General features: G+C 42.9%; 1 protein-coding gene across 1 annotated transcript; it reads left to right on the forward strand.

The window, feature by feature from the left end:
- The first annotated feature begins 6937 nt into the window (after window positions 1-6937).
- On the forward strand, window positions 6938-21782 carry LOC115107987 (leucine-rich repeat and fibronectin type-III domain-containing protein 5-like). Its single transcript, XM_029631825.2, has 5 exons — window positions 6938-7834; window positions 8158-8332; window positions 11772-12111; window positions 19470-19770; window positions 19906-21782. Exons 1-5 carry the CDS (start codon window positions 6944-6946, stop codon window positions 20668-20670), a joined length of 2472 nt encoding a protein of 823 aa, XP_029487685.1. The 5' UTR covers window positions 6938-6943; the 3' UTR covers window positions 20671-21782.
- The last annotated feature ends 300 nt before the right edge of the window (window positions 21783-22082 follow it).

Below are 22082 nucleotides of genomic sequence, written 5' to 3' on the forward strand. Positions count from 1 at the left end.
TCTAACCACTAGGCTACCCTGTCGCCCCATGAGTCACCGAACCACCTCCGTTACATAACCACAGCAGCAGTAGCCTTTGGCTAGCCCTGTGCTTTAGCCTGAGGAGTGGGTGCCAAAGACAGGGCAGAGAGTACCAAGATGGTTACAGCCAACCTGCCATTTTCTTGTGACCTCATTGAATGCAGAAGTAGTCATGTTGGTACCCAACTACCTGGGCATCTCTTGAAAGCTTTTGAAATTAGCATATGGTAATCTTTCAGTTTGCCAATAGATCATACACATTTTAAGGCTATTATTTCACCACATGTTCAATAGCCTATACATTTTTGGTTATTTGTGTGCTTGCTTGTTTGCAGAGGTGCCTGCACCAGATCAATTCTTAAATTGTGTTTGTATGTCACTGCATCAAATCATTGAGCTTAATTGGCTTAATGATTGCTTATAAATGTGTTCAGCTCATAATCATTGTGATGATAAATGAATAACAGCATGGTGATTAATACAGTATTTCCATATAGCCTACTATAGGGACACTGCATTGTCAGATGTGAAGCTGAGTTCATACAGCCTACTAATTTAAATAATCAGTATACAGGTGCAAGATTGTGCTGGGAGGCATTGCAACTGTCTGTCTGTCTGTGGATGAATGCACAAATGGCCCTAGTGCTGGGGGGGCGCCCTCGATTACCATTCCAAGCACAGCAGTGCACCTCTGGTCACCCGCGAAATTGAGCTGGCTCGCTGTCGGGTAAAGGTTGATAGTATAGTCCACGACTTGTGTGACGCCCGGACCGGAGGACAGAAGGGATCTAGCGGGGTGTCAGTCTGACTAGGTTGCTTTGAGCCCGCATGTCACCTGCGGACCTGCTGAGAAAAAGCGATGCGAACATCTGACTTCTACGCGATCCGAATGCAGCACCAGCAGTCAGTAGACAGCGCCGTATCGCTACAAAGGCGTTTTCTCTTCTATTAAACGGTTCATGCCGTTCGAGTGTGGTGTAGCTGGAAAGCTGTAGAATCAAAGCGATAGCGGGACCTCATCCTCCTGCAGTTTTCTTTTAGATAGCCAACACCAAGCGAGCATTTCCCACGTAGATACACCGGGGGAAGTAAGTAAGTAAGGCGTTGGAATGTTGCTTTCTATGGCCATGGATTTCTTGAAGGGCATCGCTGGTTTCGAAGGCCATTCTCACAGACTATATTAGGATCCAGCGCACATTTTTGGGAGACCTGAGTCGGCTCAAGGAACCACCATTTACATTACACAGAATTCTGTCAAAATGTTTTGGCGCTCATAACAGCATTTGCGGAGGAATTTACGCGGTAGGCCTACTACCCCAGACTGAACAGGGTTGATGCTCCGTCTTCAAGGTAAACTTTAAGCAATATTTTTATAGCCTTAAATGCATTGCATTGCTGTTGAACTCTTTTGGGTAATCGGCTTTGAAGAAATCGCATGGGGAGCAGCAGTACGGTTTTTACTGCAATTAGGCTCCCATCCTCATTGCCTCACGGCGGGGTATCTGAAAAGGTGAGGAATCTCCTAAAGACAGCTGTCATGCGCCTAGATCTTTGAAAAGCTAGGCTATAACACCGCAAGGTAAAAAAAAATCCCATCAGATGATGAGCAAAGCGGTCAGATTACAAATTGTATGTATAGAACCCCCGTGCTTGCATGCTGAGGTTTTTTGTCTAGTTGAAACTGAAAATCATGTAATGTACCAATTATCGTCTTGTCCACTTACAGATGCATGGTGGATCACATCAGATTGAATTAAGATGTGAAATGACTGTGCTTGTGCTCGGCATTATATGGGTTCTTGTCAGTCCCAACCAAATGAAATATGACCACAAACAAAATATTAGCCATAAACAGCCCTTACTGGAATGCAAATGAGTCATTCACTTGTTATCTTGTTTAATAAAACAGCCTGGATTGAGTAACCCAATGAAAGATTGGACAAGGTACAGTTCAATACGGATGTATGTTGATACAGTTCTCTGAAATGTGAACATGTGGCCCTAATAACTTATCAACGGTGTTTCATCTTTTTATGTCTGGTGTTGGTTATCATCTATTTGATTATGCATGGTAGCCTGAGGCACCATTGTAACTGCCACACCAAAGCACCCTGCAGGCCTGATTATAATGCTTCTGTTTGCTGACTGCTCGAAAGGCTACAACGCTCTCTGATCACAACATTCCATATCACGCCGAAACATTCATCCTGGCGTAGTCTTTCACTATGCTTATGTCTTTCACTAACATGATTGATAGTCTAAAAAGAGAGGGCTGTGTAGTATAGTTCCTTCCACCACCAACGCATCCAAGGAGCTGTGGCTTGGGCTACAGTAGAGTGAGCACATCGACCTAATTTACATTGCTTACCTCACAGTAGCCTTGCTGAATGCACAGCATATTCAGTAAGAAAGGGGGGGGGGGGGGTGAAGGCAAACAGTGGGCCTATTGATTAGTCGGCTCATAGGATTGGATGTATTTGACAATCTATTCCCTCTAAAGGGTGAAAAACAACAGATGCATTTTTGGATCTTCACGCCAAAAGGGAAAAGGAGGGTTCACACCAAAAAAAGAAGACTCTAAAAGCACTGAAGACAATTCTATTGATAGAGAGGGGCCTGTTCACTCAGCTTGCTATGACGTCCTTCTTCATTCTGAAACTGAACCTGTGTCCCCTCAGACCCCACAGTTCTTTGGGATCTCCTCGACTGGAGAACATAGCTGGCAGCTCATTACATCCACGGTTTAGGTCACCTGAGCCATGTTACCTACGGTACCTATCTAATGGGAAGTAAAGGAAAGGTTTGAAGCATTATTTTATGCCTCTGTGTAGATCGATCTGACGGTGTGTGTGTGTGAGCGAGAAAGATAAATAGAGAGAGAGAGAGAGAGAAAGAGAAAGAGAGAAATAGAGAGAGAGCTATAAGATCAGTTGGATTCAGTCACCCCATTCATTAGGCTACGCTAAATGTAATTTACCTTTTCCTCCATAATTCGGACCTCATCAAAGTATGACCCCAATGGCAAACAAAACACCAGATGTTATTTATGGACCTGCCGTAGTAGCATTGGAATCCAATAGGCCAAGGAAAACTGTGGGACAATAGTACCGGCTCAACGCAGTATTCAGTTGTCTGAGAATGAACCTTTAAATACATGCCATCCCAAAGTGAGGTTTTGGTGTTGCCATGGTATCAAGGATGTCACCCTAGACCTAGCACATCGCATTGGCAGACACTGATGTAAATTGGTATTCCAACAAACACACACTCTCTGTCTCACACACCCACCCACACATTCTCTTTATCTGACTCGCTCTCGCTTGTGCACACACACACACACACACACACACACACACACACACACACACACACACACACACACACACACACACACACACACACACACACACACACACACACACACACACACACACACACACACACACACACACACACACACAGTTTGATGGTGTGTTCAGGACATACTTAAACCATTCAACAGCAATTTTCCAGTTTAATTAAGGAATGTTTTGAATCAAACACTAACTCATTTCATGTGGTGAACAATTCCCTCCAGGTCAACAAATCAGAAAGTGTTTATATCAGCATGATGGTATCTGTAATGCTACCAAGCCCCTAATGTGTTTCTCCTTATAAAATATGAAATATCAGTTTCGTACCACAACCTCAATACATGTACTGAAAGCATTTTCCTTCCGATGGAGAATGCAGTATCTAGCTGTGTCTCTGCAGTACCTAGGTGAGACAGGGCCACTATGCAGAAGTTTCATCTGTAGGCATGACAAGCATTTGTTCTCTCTCTCTCTCTCCCTCTCTCGCTCTCTCGCTCTCTCGCTCTCTCGCTCTCTCTCTCTCGCTCTCTCTCTCTCTCTCGCTCTCTCACCCCCCCCAGATCCAAGCCCAGGGCCCACAACCCAGCAGCAATATGATGATGCAGTAGAGGCTTTCTCTATATGAGGCCCAGCATACGTTAGACCATCTGAAAACAGATCCCTCATGACCCAACTGGCCCAGCTGCCTGCCTGCTGCAGAAGTGTGTTTATGTGTGTGTGAGAGAGAGAGAGAGAGTGTGTGTGTGTAGGATGCTGTATAAGGCTTTTCTGGATGATCGCTGCCCCAGGGAGAGCATAGATATCCTCCACTAAAACAGTAGTATGCCTCTGCTGCTGCCATTGCGCTTCAGTGTCACTGTAAAGGTTGATGTCTACCAAGCTGCTTTCTATTAGGAATAATCTACCCGTGTGTGTGTGTGTGTGTGTGTGTGTGTGTGTGTGTGTGTGTGTGTGTGTGTGTGTGTGTGTGTGTGTGTGTGTGTGTGTGTGTGTGTGTGTGTGAGTGAGTGAGTGAGTGAGTGAGTGTGTGCATTTGTGTGTGTGTCTGAAAGTGTTCTCTATATTATCTAAGGTTTGACATTCTAAGGTTGAGTAAAGCATTGATTAAATCATTGATTGATTATCTAGTTATTTGTTCATCTAGGGGATGAATGTGACCTGCTATGCAAATTGCTGTGTAGAAACCCCACCGTAATTAAATGCAAATTAGGGAGACAGGCGCCGACATGTATTTCCTGCTGCTCATCATGTCTTGGCGACGGGGTTGTACTTTTGTCCTCACAAAACGAATTTCGCAGTGATAACCGTCTCAACCATTCTCTTCACGTTTGGCTGAGTTATCACCGGCGAAAAAAGCCCCATCTCTACGGAGTGAATCAATATCGCGTCTCCATTGCCATTTGAGTCGGGAAGGAGCAGGCCCTCTCTGCCTCATTGCACATCCAGAGGCTGTGCCATCCGGAGCAAAGCAGAAGGCTGGTTGACACGCACGCATAAACACACACTCACACGCATACTAACTCGCGATCTCTCTTTCACACACAGAAAAGCACACACACCTACACACAAGCAAACCCACCTACACACGCAACCACTATCACAAAAACAGACAAACACCTAACCCCTCAACGCACACACACACACACACACACACACACACACACACACACACACACACACACACACACACACACACACACACACACACACACACACACACACACACACACACACACACACACACACACACACACACACACACACACACACACACACACACTCCCATTACACATTCTCTCTTTCTCACACCCACACACCACCAGCCGTCTTTCCTCAGTTTGGGTCACGATCTGCAGTCGTTCGCCATGCTTAAGGAGTGTCATAACTTGTCCATTTAACAATTACACCACAGTCCATTTGTCATCGACTTACTTCGGCCCTCACTGCTAGGGCTACTACTCCCCTCTCACCAGCACCAGCCAGTCAACACATTTCTATAACTGTTACTCAGTCGTGGTAAAAAACGTCCTGTAAAAACAAGGGCATAAACCTGTTCTCCAAGAAAAGTGGGATTTTTATGTAGCGTGGCGTTCATTGAAATGTCAGACCAGGGAGACAGTGTGTGCTCTGCTCTCTCTAAAATGATATCACTGTGTTCCTGTTTTTATTGTCGGGCCACACACTCCTGGGCGGCAACCTTTTCCCTTTAGTCGTCAGGCCGGGATGTGTTTTACAGCTGTCGGATGACAGGTGTTGTCACTATGTTCCCGCCAGGCCTCAGTCTCTGTTAGCGTTCCAACAGAACGTTCCCCCATGGCAGTTTGTCACTCATGTTCCATCTGCAGAATCCTTCCTTCCCTGACACATTCGGAGAATTTCGAGACATTCTTCAAATTCCTCAAACTATTTTGACAGTTAAGGTTATTGTTTTACAGATTCTATATCAAAAGCTGCAGGTGGAAAAATCTTTTGAAGGTGTACAGAGAGCTTCCAGGCTTTTAGTCGGCTAAAAACGCATTTATACTGACACATTATTCAAGACGCAGAGATATAACCTCAGTTATTTAAAGCATAATTTTTTTATTCAACCAGGCAAGTCAATTCAGAATCAATTCTTATTTACAATGACAGCTTACCAGGGAAAAGTAGGTTAACTGCCATGTTCAGGTTGCAGAACAACAGATTTTTACCGTGTCCGCTCAGGGATTCAATCCAGCAACCTTGCGGCCCAACGCTCTAGCCACTAGGCTACCTGCCACCCGAGGACCAAAGAAAAACCAATGATGACAAAGCAGGAATAACATTCTGTCTCTAAAGGTTAGGCTTTTGAGTTGTGCTGTTGTTGTGAGATCTTTAGGCGTTGGACATTGCACCTTCCTCCCGTAATCAAGAACCATGAGACACGCATGGTAGATTCATGTTTACTGTACATGTAGCCAATAAGAATGAGTTATATAACTCATCATGAGCAGGTCTAGTTAGGCGAACTCTCTCTGCACTCCAGCTGCAGTATCCCCCGCTACTCACTAGACTACCCGCGGAGCTCTTTTTCTAAGGTCTAAGGATTCAGAGTAGAATACTTTGCTGTCTCTGGCATTGTTTTTGTCTGGGTGTATGATTGTTTTGTTCTGTTTTGTCTGAACCCCAGGAAGAGTAGCTCTGGATAAAGTAACAGCTAATGGAAATCCAAATACAATTCTGTCTCTCTCGTCTCTACTTCGTTGTTTTTGTGTGGGTGTATATGATTGCTTTGTTTTGTGATTTGAGTGGACCCCAGGATCCAGGAAGAGTAGCTGTACCCAAATGAACAAATACAATCTTTTCTCTCCAGTCTCTACTCCAGCGTACGCAGCCATCCTATCAGGAGAAAAAAAAACAGACCTTAGATCAGTCTGGTGAAACTTCATCCAACTGCATGTAATTAATATCCTTTCTATGTTGTCTCCTATTTTGGCGTAAATTACCTTAGATCAGTGTCTTGGGGTTATCTCTATCCAACTCCACGTAGGATATTACAATTCTTTCTCTCTCTAATCTGGCCAGGTGTGTTAGCCTGACTGGAAAGCCTGATGGAGACCCTGCTAGTTTACCTGATGGTCCTTGGCATGGCTGTAAAGGCCCACAAGGTCCAGCTGTGCCCAAAACGCTGTGTCTGCCAGATGCTCAACCCCAACCTGGCAACCCTCTGCGACAAGAAGGGCCTCCTCTTCGTCCCGCCAAACATCGACCGGCACACCGTCGAGATGCGTCTGGGCGACAACTTCGTCACGAGCATCAAACAGCGGGACTTTGCCAACATGACCAAGCTTCAGGACCTGACGTTGTCTCGGAACACCATCGGTTCCATCTCGCCTCACGCCTTTAAAGATCTGGAGAACCTCAGGGCCTTGCACTTGGACAGCAACCGTCTGACGAGGCTCACCAACGACACCTTCAGTGGGATGTCCAAACTTCACCATCTCATTCTTAACAACAACCAACTGATTCATATCCACATTGGGGCCTTCAATGATCTCACGGCTCTAGAGGAGTTAGATCTGTCCTACAACAACTTGGAAAGCACCCCCTGGGTGGCCATCCAGAGAATGACCAGCCTCCACACCCTGGGCTTGGACCACAACATGCTTAGTTACATCCCTATAGGAACCTTCTCCGGCCTGCAGAAGCTCAAACGGCTTGATGTCACCTCCAACAAGCTCCAGAAGCTTCCGCCAGACCCTGTGTTCCAGCGGGCTGGGGTTCTGGCCACGTCAGGAAGCATGGGTCCGTCGTCATTCGCGTTGAGTTTTGGGGGGAACCCACTGAGGTGTAACTGTGAGCTGCTGTGGCTGAGGAGGCTGAGGCGGGAGGATGATCTGGAGACGTGTGCGGCTCCGCAGCACCTGGCTGGACGGTACTTCTGGACCGTGTCTGAAGAAGAGTTCCTCTGTGAGCCGCCTCTCATCACCAGACACTCCCAGGTAAGGCTGAGATGATAATAAGATCATTTGTCAATAGGATTGCAATAATCCACTGATAACAGAAGCATTATAACTGTTTTTATTATTTATGCTATTTGACACTGACAAAAAAGTAACTATCCTGTATATCACTGAACACACTTTTTTAATATGATAATTAATGACATTTTGATCATCCCTTTCCAGAATAAACACATTTATTGCAATAATTGTCAAACATCGATTATCATGCTACTGCTAACCACAATAACTGTTTTAATCATGATAATTCAATACCTATCACGGTAATATCACTAACCCTACCACCATCTAACCGTCTCCAGGAGCTGCGAGCGCTGGAGGGTCAGAGTGTAGCTCTGCGCTGTAAGGCCAGGGGTGACCCAGACCCCATCATCCACTGGATTGCGCCAGACGGCCGGCTCATGTCCAATTCCTCCCGGGCCGTGGTGCACAGTGACGGGACTCTGGACATCCTCATCACCACTGTGAAGGACTCAGGTGGGTGTCATTGAGCCGTCTGTTGTGGTCGACCTTGTTGAGTGTTTCTGTTTGTATGCTCTGGTTTTTCAGTATGAAAATGATCCTACGATGACCTCTGCTCTCCCGCTACATTTAGTTCTCCCTTTTGTTTTAAAGGAAACAGGAGAGCTAATAAATGTTCATAGAGTTGTGAATGTTAATGAAGTTTCAACATTGAAAAACAATTATCCATACACCCATCCGCCAATACTTCACCCATTACCAGGCAAATAATTTATTTATATATTTACAGCAATGCTGGCCAATAGAGCCCATTGGGAAACCCAAATCCTGAACCGTCCAATGATGGGATTTATAAATAATTGATCTAGGCTCTCGAAAAGGACTGATCTCTATAATATATAAACAACTTTTTAAAATCTGAACAACCTTTTAACTTGAGCAGAATATGGAAAAAAATATGACCGTAGCATCCTGTAACCCGAACCATAAACATATACATTTTAAGTTTGTTTACAGACTGTATTTAACACCAACTGTTCACTGTGTCCCCTAAATCAGGTCGGAACATTCCTCCATATGATGTGGGAGTGCCCTGCAGTTAAATGCTTCTGGGGCAAAATCACAAAATTCATTATGAATTATATGAATGTAAATATTCTATGCTTTGCGTCTGTTATGGTACTTAACTATGATAGCTCCTTGAATCTCTCAATCAATCAAAGACGATTACTACTGCTGCTGCTGCAAAAAAAGATGTTGGCTCTTAGATTGCAATCACCTCACTCTCTTCCAATTCATAAGTGAATACAGTTACTATTAGAAGCTATAACATTAGAATTATCGACAGCGAGAATAAATTGTGCTAGTCAAGGAACAATTGAGCCCTGGACAAATATCCTTGACTCTGTAAAGAATAATCTTGGCTTAAGCCCAACACATCTCATTTCTTTTTTTTATTTCGCTCTTGCTCTCTCTCTATATATATATATATACACTGTATATATACACCGACTCATTCAAGGGTTCATCTTTATTTTTACTATTTTCATTGTAGAATAATACTGAATACATCAAAACAATGAAATAACACATGGAATCATGTAGTAACCAATAAACATCAAATTATATTTTATATTTAAGATTATTCTTTGATGACAGCGTTGCACACTCTTGGCATTCTCTCAAGTTGGCATTCTCTCGAGTTCCCACATATGCTGAGCACTTCTTTGCTGCTTTTCCTTCACATGGTTTATTTGGGAGTGGGGGTAGGGGGTAGGGGGTGGGGCGGGTTGGATGGAGACATGTTGGCTGGGTGGGATTGGGGAATGGGATGGGAGCTTGGGCTGGAGGCCTACTTATTTTTTTGTTTTGCTTTTTCTGTTTATACTGAATTTATTATCACTTAAACGCTGTAAATCAAATCAAATTGTATTTGTCACATACACGTGTTTAGCAGATGTTATTGCGACTGTAGCGAAATGCGTGTTTTTCTAGCTCCAACAGTGCAGTAATATATAACAAGTAATATCTAACAATACACACAATCTAAAGTAAAGGAATGGAATTAAGAATATATAAATATTTGGACGAGCAATGTCAGAGCTGCATAGACTAAGACACAGTAGAATAGGACAGAATACACAGTTGAAGTTGGAAGTTTACATACATCCCGGCCAAATACATTTAAACTCAGTTTTTCACAATACCTGACATTTAATCCAAGTAAAAATTCCCTGTTTTAGGACAGTTAGGATCACCACTTAATTTTAAGAATGTGAAATGTCAGAATAATAGTAGAGAGAATGATTTATTTCAGCTTTTATTTCTTTCATTACATTCCCAGTGGGTCAGAAGTTTACATACAGTTTACATGCATTCAATTAGTATTTGGTAACATTGCCTTTAAATTGTTTAACTTGGGTCAAACGTTTCAAGTAGCCTTCCACAAGCTTCCCACAATAAGTTGGGTGAATTTTGGCCCATTCCTCCTGACAGAGCTGGTGTAACTGAGTCATGTTTGTTGGCCTCCTTGCTCTCACATGCTTTTTCAGTTCTGCCCACAAATGTTCTATAGGATTGAGGTCAGGGCTTTGTGATGGCCACACAAATACCTTGACTTTGCTGTCCTTAAGCCATTTTGCCACAACTTTGGAAGTATGCTTGGGGTCATTGTGCATTTGGAAGACCCTTTGCGACCAAGCTTTAACTTCCTGACTCATGTCTTGAGATGTTGCTTCAATATATCCACATAATTGTCCTCCTCATGATGCCATCTATTTTGTGAATTGCACCAGTCCCTCCTGCAGCAAAGCACCCCCACAACATGATGCTAGCACCCCCGTGCTTCACAGTTGGGATGGTGTTCTTCGACTTGCAAGCCTCCCCCTTTTCCTTCAAACATATTGAGGGTCATTATGGCCAAACAGTTATATTTTTGTTTCATCAGACCAGAGGACATTTCTCCAAAAAGTTGCTTTTTTTTATGGTGGTTTTGGCTTCTTCCTTCTTTCTTGGCTTCTTCCTTGCTGAGCGGCCTTTCAGGTTATGTCGATATAGGACTTGTTTTACTGTGGATACAGATACTTTTGTACCCGTTTCCTCCAGCATCTTTACAAGGTCCTTTGCTGTTGTTCTGGGATCGATTTGCACTTTTCGCACCAAGGTATGTCCATCTGTAGGAGACAGAACTCGTCTCCTTCCTGAGCGGTATGACAGCTGCATGGTTCCATGGTGTTTATACTTGCATACTATTGTTTGTACAGATGAATGTGGTACCTTCAGGTGTTTGGAAATTGCTCCCAAGGATGAACCAGACTTGTGGAGGTCTACAATTTTTTTTGAGGTCTTGGCTGATTTCTTTTGATTTTCCCAAGCAAAGAGGCACTGAGTTTGAAGGTAGGCCTTGAAATACATCCACACGTACACTTCCAATTGACTCAAATGATGTCAATTAGCCTATCAGAAGCTTCTTAAGCCATGACATCATTTTCTGGAATTTTCCAAGCTGTTTAAAGGCACAGTCAACTTAGTGTATGTAAACTTCTGACCCACTGGAATTGTGATACCGTGAGTTATAATTGATATAACCTGTCTGTAAACAATTGTTGAAAAAATGACTTGTGTCATGCACAAAGTAGATGTCCTAACTGACTTGCCAGAGCTATAGTTTGTTAACAAGACATTTGTGGAGTGGTTGAAAAACTAGTTTTAATGACTCCAACCTAAGTGTATGTAAACTTCCGACTTCAACTGTATATATGAGATGAGTATTATGTAAAAATATGTAAACATGATGTTTTTCTTACTGGGTTTATTTCTTATTTTGTGTAGCAGCCTACTGGTACATGTTTTAATAAACAAATCATTTAACATGGATAATGTACCTTCAACCCCTAACAAAAAATACAAATTTGGTTAAAAAAAATAATAATTAAGTTCTCCATCGCTCCATCAGGCTCCTTCACCTGTGTCGCCTCCAACCCGGCCGGGGAGGCTCAACAAACTGTGGACCTGGTGATCGTCAAACTCCCACACATCACCAACAGTACTGTGAAGAAGGAACCGAACCCCGGTTCTTCTGATATCGCCACGGTAATGAAGACGGGTGGTGGTGGGGAGGGCGGAGGCATGGTGCCACTGGGAAACACAAAGACGAGCCAGGAGAAGAAGGTGGTGATCACTGAGGCAACGTCTACCTCCGTCCTGGTCAGGTTCAACTTCCAGAGGAGTATACCAGGCATCCGAATGTTCCAGATCCAATACAACGGAACCTACGATGACTCTCTGGTTTACAGGTGAGCCTTGGCTTATATAGGGACTGTTTTTTGATGAGTGATATTGATGCCTCATTTCGACTCTCAGAACCAAATGAGAACAAACAAGAACTAGGCACAATGGTCTGTTGTAGTATTCCTGATGGTGTTGAGGGGTGTTTAAGTTGTTGAAAAATGTATTCAAATGTCAAATGTGCAAAGTTCCATTGTTTGACGGGCTGTTACTCTAACCGCATGAAGTCATTAATTTACTGACATTCTTGTTCAGTGACTTAAAAAGTCACCTTGGTATAGTGTGTTGCAGTACATATACAGTACAGGGTCATTCCAGCAATTAGGTGCCTTTTGAATAACTTGGAGAAAATGTTTACATTCTGTCATGTTCAACTTAATAAAAAACATGTTTTCCCATCTCAAGAGGTAAAAAAAGAGACTATAGTAAGTGCCTATTAAGTACAAAATAAAGTAACAGTTTTGATGAATTTATCTTAAATCCTCCATAAATCTCCTTGTGACAGGGGGAATGGAAGCTTGTTGTGTGTAACAGGGAGTGGCAATTGAATGCAAGCTTCACAAAAAATATGACATTGTTCATTTTCTTTTGCCTGACTATCTATGGGTAACAGGGTTGACGTGTCATGCTTAACTCGCTCCGTTTTCCACCACAAAACACCTGAAAGAGGAAAACCAGCTCACCTGCTTTTACACTATGATTTGACTATACGATGTTCAATGTTTCTTTTGAAAAGAATTCAGTTCATGACCTTAAAATGAGTGACAGATTTATAGAATGTTCCATGTAGTCTATATAAAAGGGCATTTCATTTAAAGGGCTTTTAAAATTCTAGATTTGTCCTTTCTTCCTAAAATATCAAAGGAACGCAAAAGGCACTCATTTCGTGGAACGACCCCTACACAAAACATGTTCACTACATGAGCAAATATATGTAGACACCTGTTCATCGAAAATCTCATTCCAAAATCATGTTGCTCCTAGACATTTCCACTTCAGAATAACAGCACTTACAGTTGACCAGGGCAGCTCTAGTAGGACAGACATGTTGGAAAGGTGGCATCCTATGATGGTGAAACGTTGAAAGTCACTGAGCTGTTCAGTAAGGCCATTCTACTGCCAATGTTTGTCTATGGAGATTGCATGGCGGTGAGCTCGATTTTATACAACTGTCAGCAAAAGGTGTGGCTGAAATACCGAATCCACTCATTTGAAGGGGTGACCACATACACTATGAAACAAAGATAAATGACATAATGAATGATAGTAAAAAGCTTTGGAGCTTTGGGAAAAAAGGTCAAATCAGCTCCATCATTAATTCATCACAAAACCACTAATATTGCCAACTACTTTAATGATTTTTTTTCATTGGCAAGATTAGCAATCTTAGGCATGACATTCCAGCAACAAACGCTGACACTACACATCCAAGTATAGCTGACCAAATTATGAAAGACAAGCATTGTAATTTTGAATTCCGTAAAGTGAGAGTGTGGAAGAGGTGAAAAAATTATTGTTGTCTATCAACTATGAAAAGCCACCGGGGTCTGACAACTTGGATGGAAAATTACTGAGGATAATAGCAGACGATATAGCCTCTCCTATTTGCCATATATTCAATTTAAGCCTACTATAAAGTGTGTACCCCCAGGCCTGGAAGGAAGCAAAAGTCATTTTGCTACCTAAGAATAGTAAAGCCCCCTTTACTGGCTCAAATAGCCGGCCAATCACCCTGTTACCAACACTTAGTAAACTTTTTGAAAAAATTGTGTTTGGCCAGATACAATGCTATTTTACAGTAAACAAATTGACAACAGACTTTCAGCACACTTATAGGGAAGGACATTCAACAAGCACAGCACTTACACAAATGATTGGCTGAGAAAAATGTATGATAAAAAGATTGTGGGGGCTGACTTGAGTGCAGCTTTTGACATTATTGATCATAGTCTGCTGCTGGAAAAAGGGATGTTATGGCTTACACCCCATGCTATACTCTCGATAAAGAGTTACCTGTCTAACAGAACACAGAGGTTGTTCTTTAACGGAAGCCATTCCAACATAATCCAGGTAGAATCAGAAATTCCCCAGGGCAGCTGTCTAGGCCCCTTACTTTTTAAAATCTTTACAAACGACATGTCACTCACTGACTTTGAGTCAAGCCAGTGTGTCTCTGTATGCGGATGACTCAACTAGAGGTAGACCGATTATGATTTTTCAACGCCAATACCGATACATCAGCAGATTTTAAAAAAATGTTTATTTGGAATAATGACAATTACAAAAATACTGAATGAACACTTATTTTAACTTAATATAATACGTCAATAAAAATCAATTTAGCCTCAAATAAATAATGAAACATGTTCAATTTGGTTTAAATAATGCAAAAACAAAGTGTTGGAGAAGTAAAAGTGCAATATGTGCCATGTAAAAAAGCTAACATTTGAGTTCCTTGCTCAGAACATGAGAACATATGAAAGTTGGTGGTCCCTTTTAACATGAGACTTCAATGTTCCAAGGTGAGAGGTTTTAGGTTGTAGTTAATATAGTATTTATAGCACTATTTCTCTCTATACCATTTGTATTTCATGTACCTTTGACGATTGGATGTTCTTATAGGCACTATAGTATTGCCAGTGTAACAGTATAGTTTCCGTCCCTCTCCTCGCCCCTACCTGGGCTTGAATCAGGAACACATCGACAACAGCCACACTCGAAGCAGTGTTACCCATCGCTCCACAAAAGCCGCAGCCCTTGCAGAGCAAAGGGAATAACTACTCCAAGTCTCAGAGCGAGTGACGTTTGAAACGCTATTAGCGCACACCCAGCTAACTAGCTAGCCATTTCACATCGGTTACACCAGCCATTAGGCTGATAGGCTTGAAGTCATAAACAGCGCTGTGCTTGCGAAGAGCTGCTGGCAATACGCACAAAAGTGCTGTTTGAATGAATGCTTACGAGCCTGCTGGTGTCTACCATCGCTCAGTCAGACTGCTCTATCAAATCATAGACTTAATTATAACATAATAACACACAGAAATACGAGCCTTTGGTCATTAATATGGTCGAATCCAGAAACTATCATTTTGAAAACAAAACGTTATTATTTCAGTGAAATACGAAACCGTTCTATATTTTATCTAACGGGTGGCATCCCTAAGTCTAAATATTCTTGTTACATTGCACAACCTTCAATGTTATGTCATAATTACATAAAATTCTGGCAAATTAGTTCGCAATGAGCCAGGCTGCCCAAACTGTTGCATATACCCTGACTCTGCGTGCAATGAACGCAAGACAAATTACACAATTTCACCTGGTTAATATTGCCTGCTAATCTGGATTTCTTTTAGCTAAATATGCAGGTTTAAAATGATATACTTCTGTGTATTGATTTTAAGAAAGGCATTGGTGTTTATGGTTAGGTACAGTCGTCCAACGATTGTGCTTTTTTCGCAAATGCACTTTTGTTAAATCATCCCCCAGCGTTGCATCGATTATATGTAACGCAGGACACACTAGATAAACTAGTAATATCAACCATGAGTAGTTATAACTAGTGATTATGATTGATTGATTGTTTTTTATAAGATGAATTTAATGCTAGCTAGCAACTTACCTTGGCTTCTACTGCATTCGTGTAACAGGCAGGCTCCTCCTGGAGTGCAATGAGATGCAGGCGGTTAGAGCGTTGGACTAGTTAACTGTAAGGTTGCAAAATTGGGTCCCCTGAGCTAACAAGGTGAAAATCTGTCGTTCTGCCCCTGAACAAGGCAGTTAACCCACCGTTCCTAGGCCGTCATTGAAAACAAGTGACTGACTTGCCTAGTTAAATAAAGGTATAAAAATAAATACAAATATCGGCAAAATCGGCGCCCAAAAATACCGATTTCCGATTGTTATGAAAACTTGAAATCCGCCCTAATTAATCGGCCATTCCGATTAATCGGTCGACCTCTAGGCTCAACACTATACATCTACTACAGTGAGTGAAATGACTACAACACTTAAGAAAGAGCTGCAGTTAGTTTCAGGGTGGGTGGCAAGGAATAAGTCAATCCTAAATATTTATTAAACTAAAAGCATTGTATTTGGGACAAATCATTCACTAAACCCTAAACCTCAACTCAATTTTGCAATAAATAATGTGGAAATTGAGCAAGTTGAACTGTCATGGTCAAAACATATTGATACAATAGTACCTTAGATGGGGAGAAGTCTGTCCATAATAAAGCAGCCTTCTTAAGGCTTACCTTCTTAACATCACCATCAACAAGGCAGGTCCTACAGGTCCTAGTTCTGTCGCACCTGGACTACTGTTCAGTCGTGTAGTCAGGTGCCATAAAAAGGGACCTAGGAAAGTTGCAATTGGCTCGGAACAGGGCAGCACAGCTGGCCCTTGGATGCCCTTGGATGTACAATATTAATTATATGCATGTTAATCTCTCCTGGCTCAAAGTGGAGGAGAAATTGACTTCATCACTACTTGTAATTTAGGAGAGCTATTGACATGTTGAATGCACCAAGCTGTCTGTTTGAACTACTATCACACAGCTCAGACACCCGCTCAGACACATGCATACCCCAACAGACATGCCACAAGAGGTCTCTTCGCAGTCCCCACATCCAGAACAGACTATGGGAGGTGCACAGTACTAAATAGAGCCATGACTACATGGAACTCTATTCCACATTAAGTAACTGATGCAAGCAGTAAAATTAGATTTAAAAAACGGATACAAATACACCTTATGGAACAGCGGGCACTGTGAAGCAACACATACACCTGCATACACACACAATAACATACGCACTATACACACACGTACACATGGATTTTGTACTGTAGATATGTGGAAGTGGTTGAGTATGGGCCTGAGGGCACACAGAGTGTTGTGAAATTTGTGAATGTGTTGTAATGTTGGTATGGTATAAACTGCCTTAATTTTCCTGGACCCCAGGCTAGAGTAGCTGCTGCCTTGGTGGGTCCATAATTGATACAAATACTTTTGTATATATACAGTGGGGCAAAAAAAGTATTTAGTCAGCCACCAATTGTGCAAGTTCTCCCACTTAAAAAGTTGAGAGAGGCCTGTAATTTTCATCATAGGTACACTTCAACAATGACAGACAATATGAGAAAAAGAATCCAAAAAAATCACATTGTAGGATTTTTAATGAATTTATTTGCAAATTATGGTGGAAAATAAGTATTTGGTCAATAACAAAAGTTTATCTCAATACTTTATTAAATACCCTTTGTTGGCAATGACAGAGGTCAAACGTTTTCTGTAAGTCTTAACAAGGTTTTCACACACTGTTTCTGGTATTTTGGCCCATTCCTCATGCAGATCTCCTCTAGAGCAGTGATGTTTTGGGGCTGTTGCTGGGCAACACGGACTTTCAACTCCCTCTAAAGATTTTCTATGGGGTTGAGATCTGGAGACTGGCTAGGCCACTCCAGGACCTTGAAATGCTTCTTACGAAGGCACTCCTTCATTGCCCGGGCGGTGTGTTTGGGATCATTGTCATGCTGAAAGACCCAGCCACGTTTCATCTTCAATGCCCATGCTGATGGAAGGAGGTTTTCACTCAAAATCTCACGATACATGGCCCCATTAATTATTTCCTTTACACGGATCAGTCATCCTGGTCTCTTTGCAGAAAAACAGCCCCAAAGCATGATGTTTCCACCCCCATGCTTCACAGTAGGTATGGTGTTCTTTGGATGCAACTCAGCATTCTTTGTCCTCCAAACACGACGAGTTGAGTTTTTACCAAAAAGTTATATTTTGGTTTCATCTGACCATATGACATTCTCCCAATCTTCTTCTGGATCATCCAAATGCTCTCTAGAAAACTTCAGACGGGCCTGGACATGTACTGGCTTAAGCAGGGGGACACGTATGGCACTGCAGGATTTGAGTCCCTGGCGGCGTAGTGTGTTACTGATGGTAGGCTTTGTTACTTTGGTCCCAGCTCTCTGCAGGTCATTCACTAGGTCCCCCCGTGTGGTTCTGGGATTTTTGCTCACCGTTCTTGTGATCATTTTGACCCCACGGGGTGAGATCTTGCGTGGAGCCCCAGATCGAGGGAGATTATCAGTGGTCTTGTATGTCTTCCATTTCCTAATAATTTCTTCAAACCAAGCTGCTTACCTATTGCAGATTCAGTCTTCCCAGCCTGGTGCAGGTCTACAATTTTGTTTCTAGTGTCCTTTGACAGCTCGTTGGTCTTGGCCATAGTGGAGTTTGGAGTGTGACTGTTTGAGGTTGTGGACAGGTGTCTTTTATACTGATAACAAGTTCAAACAGGTGCCATTAATACAGGTAATGAGTGGAGGACAGAGGAGCCTCTTAAAGAAGAAGTTACAGGTCTGTGAGAGCCAGAAATCTTGCTTGTTTGTAGGTGACCAAATACTTGTTTTCCACCATAATTTGCAAATAAATTCATAAAAAATCCTACAATGTGATTTTCTGGATTTTTTCCCCTCATTTTGTCTGTCATAGTTGAAGTGTACCTATGATGAAAATTACAGGCCTCTCTCATCTTTTTAAGTGGGAGAACTTGCACAATTGGTGGTTGACTAAATACTTTTTTGCCCCACTGTAGTATACCTAATCAACAGAATCAAAATGAAATGTCAGCACTGAGCTGTAAGGAGAAGCCGAGATGAAAGAGAAACCAGAATGTTACAAAAAGCTTCTGAAGATCTTTCAGGCCCCTTCTGAGAAATGAGTCTACACAATGTCCTTTCATCCGGCAACTCTTTTCTTTCCATATTTGAAGCTTATCTTTATGATACAATGTGACGTGACCATTTAGAACACACTTTTATTCAAAGTGACTTACAGTCAACCAATACTGTACATACAGTATATTGATCGTAAGAGATCCATTTGGGAATAAAAAATCCACAGCTCCGGGTCTTTCAAGCACACAGCACCATGATCCAACAACCGAGCCATTGGATCTATTGTGACTTTCTCTTCTGAGAGATGGGTGTGCATACAATCTTTCATCTTTAATGCCTCCGACTTCTCAGTGGGGTTTTTTGTGTCTCGGGGGGTTGGGTAAAAATAAATCATTTGGACAATAAAGTATTCTTTTTCCTCTTTCACCCCTTTCACTGCACATTAGCAATTCTACTTTTTTTTAACCATTGGAACCCCTGCAACCCTGTTACTCGTCCACTCATGACAATGCTGTTTATGGCATTCTCTCATCTCTTACCATTTTCAGGCCATAGCCCTGTGCTCTTTGTTATTGCAATATAATGTACAGTATAATTGGTCTACAGTTGGTCTAGTATGCTCTCACCTCTTTCATTCCACGCTATCCATCTCTCTCTCTGTATTTTCAGAATGATCCCTTCGAGCAGTAAGAGTATCCTGGTGAACAACCTGGCGGCCGGTACTCAGTACGACCTGTGTGTACTGGCCATCTACGATGATCTGGTGACCTCCCTGACTGCCACGCGAGTGGTGGGGTGCGTCCGCTTCACCACCGAGCCACAGTACCTCCGCTGCCACTTCATGCAGTCCCAGTTCCTGGGAGGGACCATCGTGGTCATCATCGGAGGGATCATCGTGGCGTCCGTCTTAGCTTTCATCATCTTCCTCATCGTGAGGTACCGAGTGTGTAACCAAGGCGATGAGGATAAGGTAGGAGTATTGAGTGGTACTCTTTTCTTTGGGGCTACTGTCTCTGGATTATTTGTCTTGTACAAATGTGATGATGAATATTGAGGTCATTTCTCCCTGGGGATGAATAAAATCTCTCTCAATCTCTTTCATAAGGCTTTGGAGATGGGTGAGATCCCATCTCTGAGCAGTGACGGTCAGCTCCAGGGCTGCGGTGTCCCCAAGGCCATGTCCAAATCTCTGTCCAAGCAGATCCTCCAGCCAGAGAAACCAGAGACGGAAGACAAGGAGTCTCTGAGGGTGGCCCTTCCTCCTCGCAAACCGGTCAAGCAGCAGCAGCAGCAGCAACCCCCAGCCCCAACCACCACCACATCTACCAAGCCCTCCATCCCCGACTGCACTGTCTCTACTTCCGCAGCCAGCCACTCCTGGCACCCTGCCTCCCCGGTCACCCTGAGGCAAAAACGGGCCGATTTCACTGTCGCCGGAGGTTCGAAACCCGGAGAAACCCGCCGAGCCGAAGGCCAGACGGATGTGGAGTTAGAGAACACAAACCGTAATAACTCGTCGGAAGCCAAAATGGCTGCCGCCTTGGCCGTACCTGTTCCTGCCCGTTCCACAAAATGGACGCCGGTCGCTAGGCGGCCGCGCCCCCCTGGAGCCTCGTCCCACCATTACATGACGGTACCAGCAGGGGGTGTGAGGGTGAACCGGCGGCACTCACTGAACGTGGACTCGTACAAGGAGCGCTGCTATGTCAGCCTGGTACAGCAGCAGCCAAAACCTGGCGGGAGTTTGTGCTCCAAACGCAGTCTGTCCATGAGTGGAGAATTGCCCACGTTGGAGAGTGCAATGGCAAACATACGCAGAGGCAGAGACAAGCTGTCCCGATCTGAGTGGCTTCTTGAAAGCACTCTATGATCTGGATTTTACTGGCTTATAAGCTCTTTGTTTTACTGGATTGGATTTGTGGCCCGTCGTGGAGCATACAATAACTTTATGCCTTGTCTTTTATCTACAAGACCCATAGATTCCTCTTGTATATCTGAAGACAAGGCAGCAAAACAGGGTTTTAAAAATGTTTCACATTTGTTTTTCTACCTAAAAAGCAAATATCCTCTCAAAGTCATCTGTATAGCGACTTCGGATATAACTTTGATGAAAGGCACAAAGTAAATGTATAAAGCAACTTCATGTACAAAAATGTTGAGTTGTGTAACATATAGGCTAACACGATACACCCGTAAGTGTTCATATAGTACTGAATGCAGTATTCTTGGTGGTCTAGCATCATTTAGAGAGAGGGTGAAAAAGGGATGGATGATCAAGCTTGTTATAACATTGCCTGTTACTTAAAGTGATTACAATAACTGTGTAGACAATGAATGGACATATTTCTTGTCGTCAGTTTTTCAGACAGTTGGTGACATGTCTTAATTAACTTGGCGGCGGCGTTTGGAGGAATTGTGAATGTGCAGAGATGTAGAACACAAGGTATCCAGGTTGTGTCCCAAATGGCGCCCGATTCTCTATAGTGCTCAACCTTTCGACCAGGGCTCTGGTCGAAAGTAGTGCACTATATAGAGAATAGGGTGCCATTTGGGCCGCACTCCTCAGTCTAGTGACAGAGCTGGATCTTTTCATCAAGCCGCACCAGACACACAGCACAATGCAACATTCATGGCAACCCCGTCGGTGTTGATTGAGCCTAAATACTACCCTCCGGGTTGAATCGATACATTTTTATCGCGTAATTACACCTAAAGTCTAAACCAACACAGACAGGATGACTGGCGCGATTCCAATACGTCAACAGGTGGATGGGGTTCGATAAAGGATTGGTGGTCCATTTTCATGTTTTTTTACTATTATTAAGACATAATTTGTCATGTCAGGCCAAGAACCGTTGTAAATTGACTGGTTGGTAAAGAGAAAACGAAAGCCACAAAACAGTAGGCTATCTGAGAGGTCGGCTCTTGATTTTGCTGTTGTTTCTGTTTGATGTTTACCAGTATAAATAAACCAATGAGAAAAATCTATCTAATGTAGAAAATACCTGTACAGTTATTGCTTGTGACATCCATTTGCCAGGTATCTACTCTAGCTTTCTTAAGTCCTATAACATGAAATGCAACACTGAGGACACAGCAGAAGTCATTTCAGTTTCAGCTCTATTTTCCAGGCACCGTCTGACACTAACCCTTCTGAAGTCTGACAACATAACACGCAGAGGGATACCTAGCCCACATTTTGGTAGATAGAATCTATCTCAAACTGACAAAATAAATATATTTTTCTCTGGCGAGCCAGCCAGGAGAATCATCTCATCTGTA

This window comes from Oncorhynchus nerka, linkage group LG24, assembly GCF_034236695.1.
Source record: "Oncorhynchus nerka isolate Pitt River linkage group LG24, Oner_Uvic_2.0, whole genome shotgun sequence".
NCBI lineage: Eukaryota > Metazoa > Chordata > Actinopteri > Salmoniformes > Salmonidae > Oncorhynchus > Oncorhynchus nerka.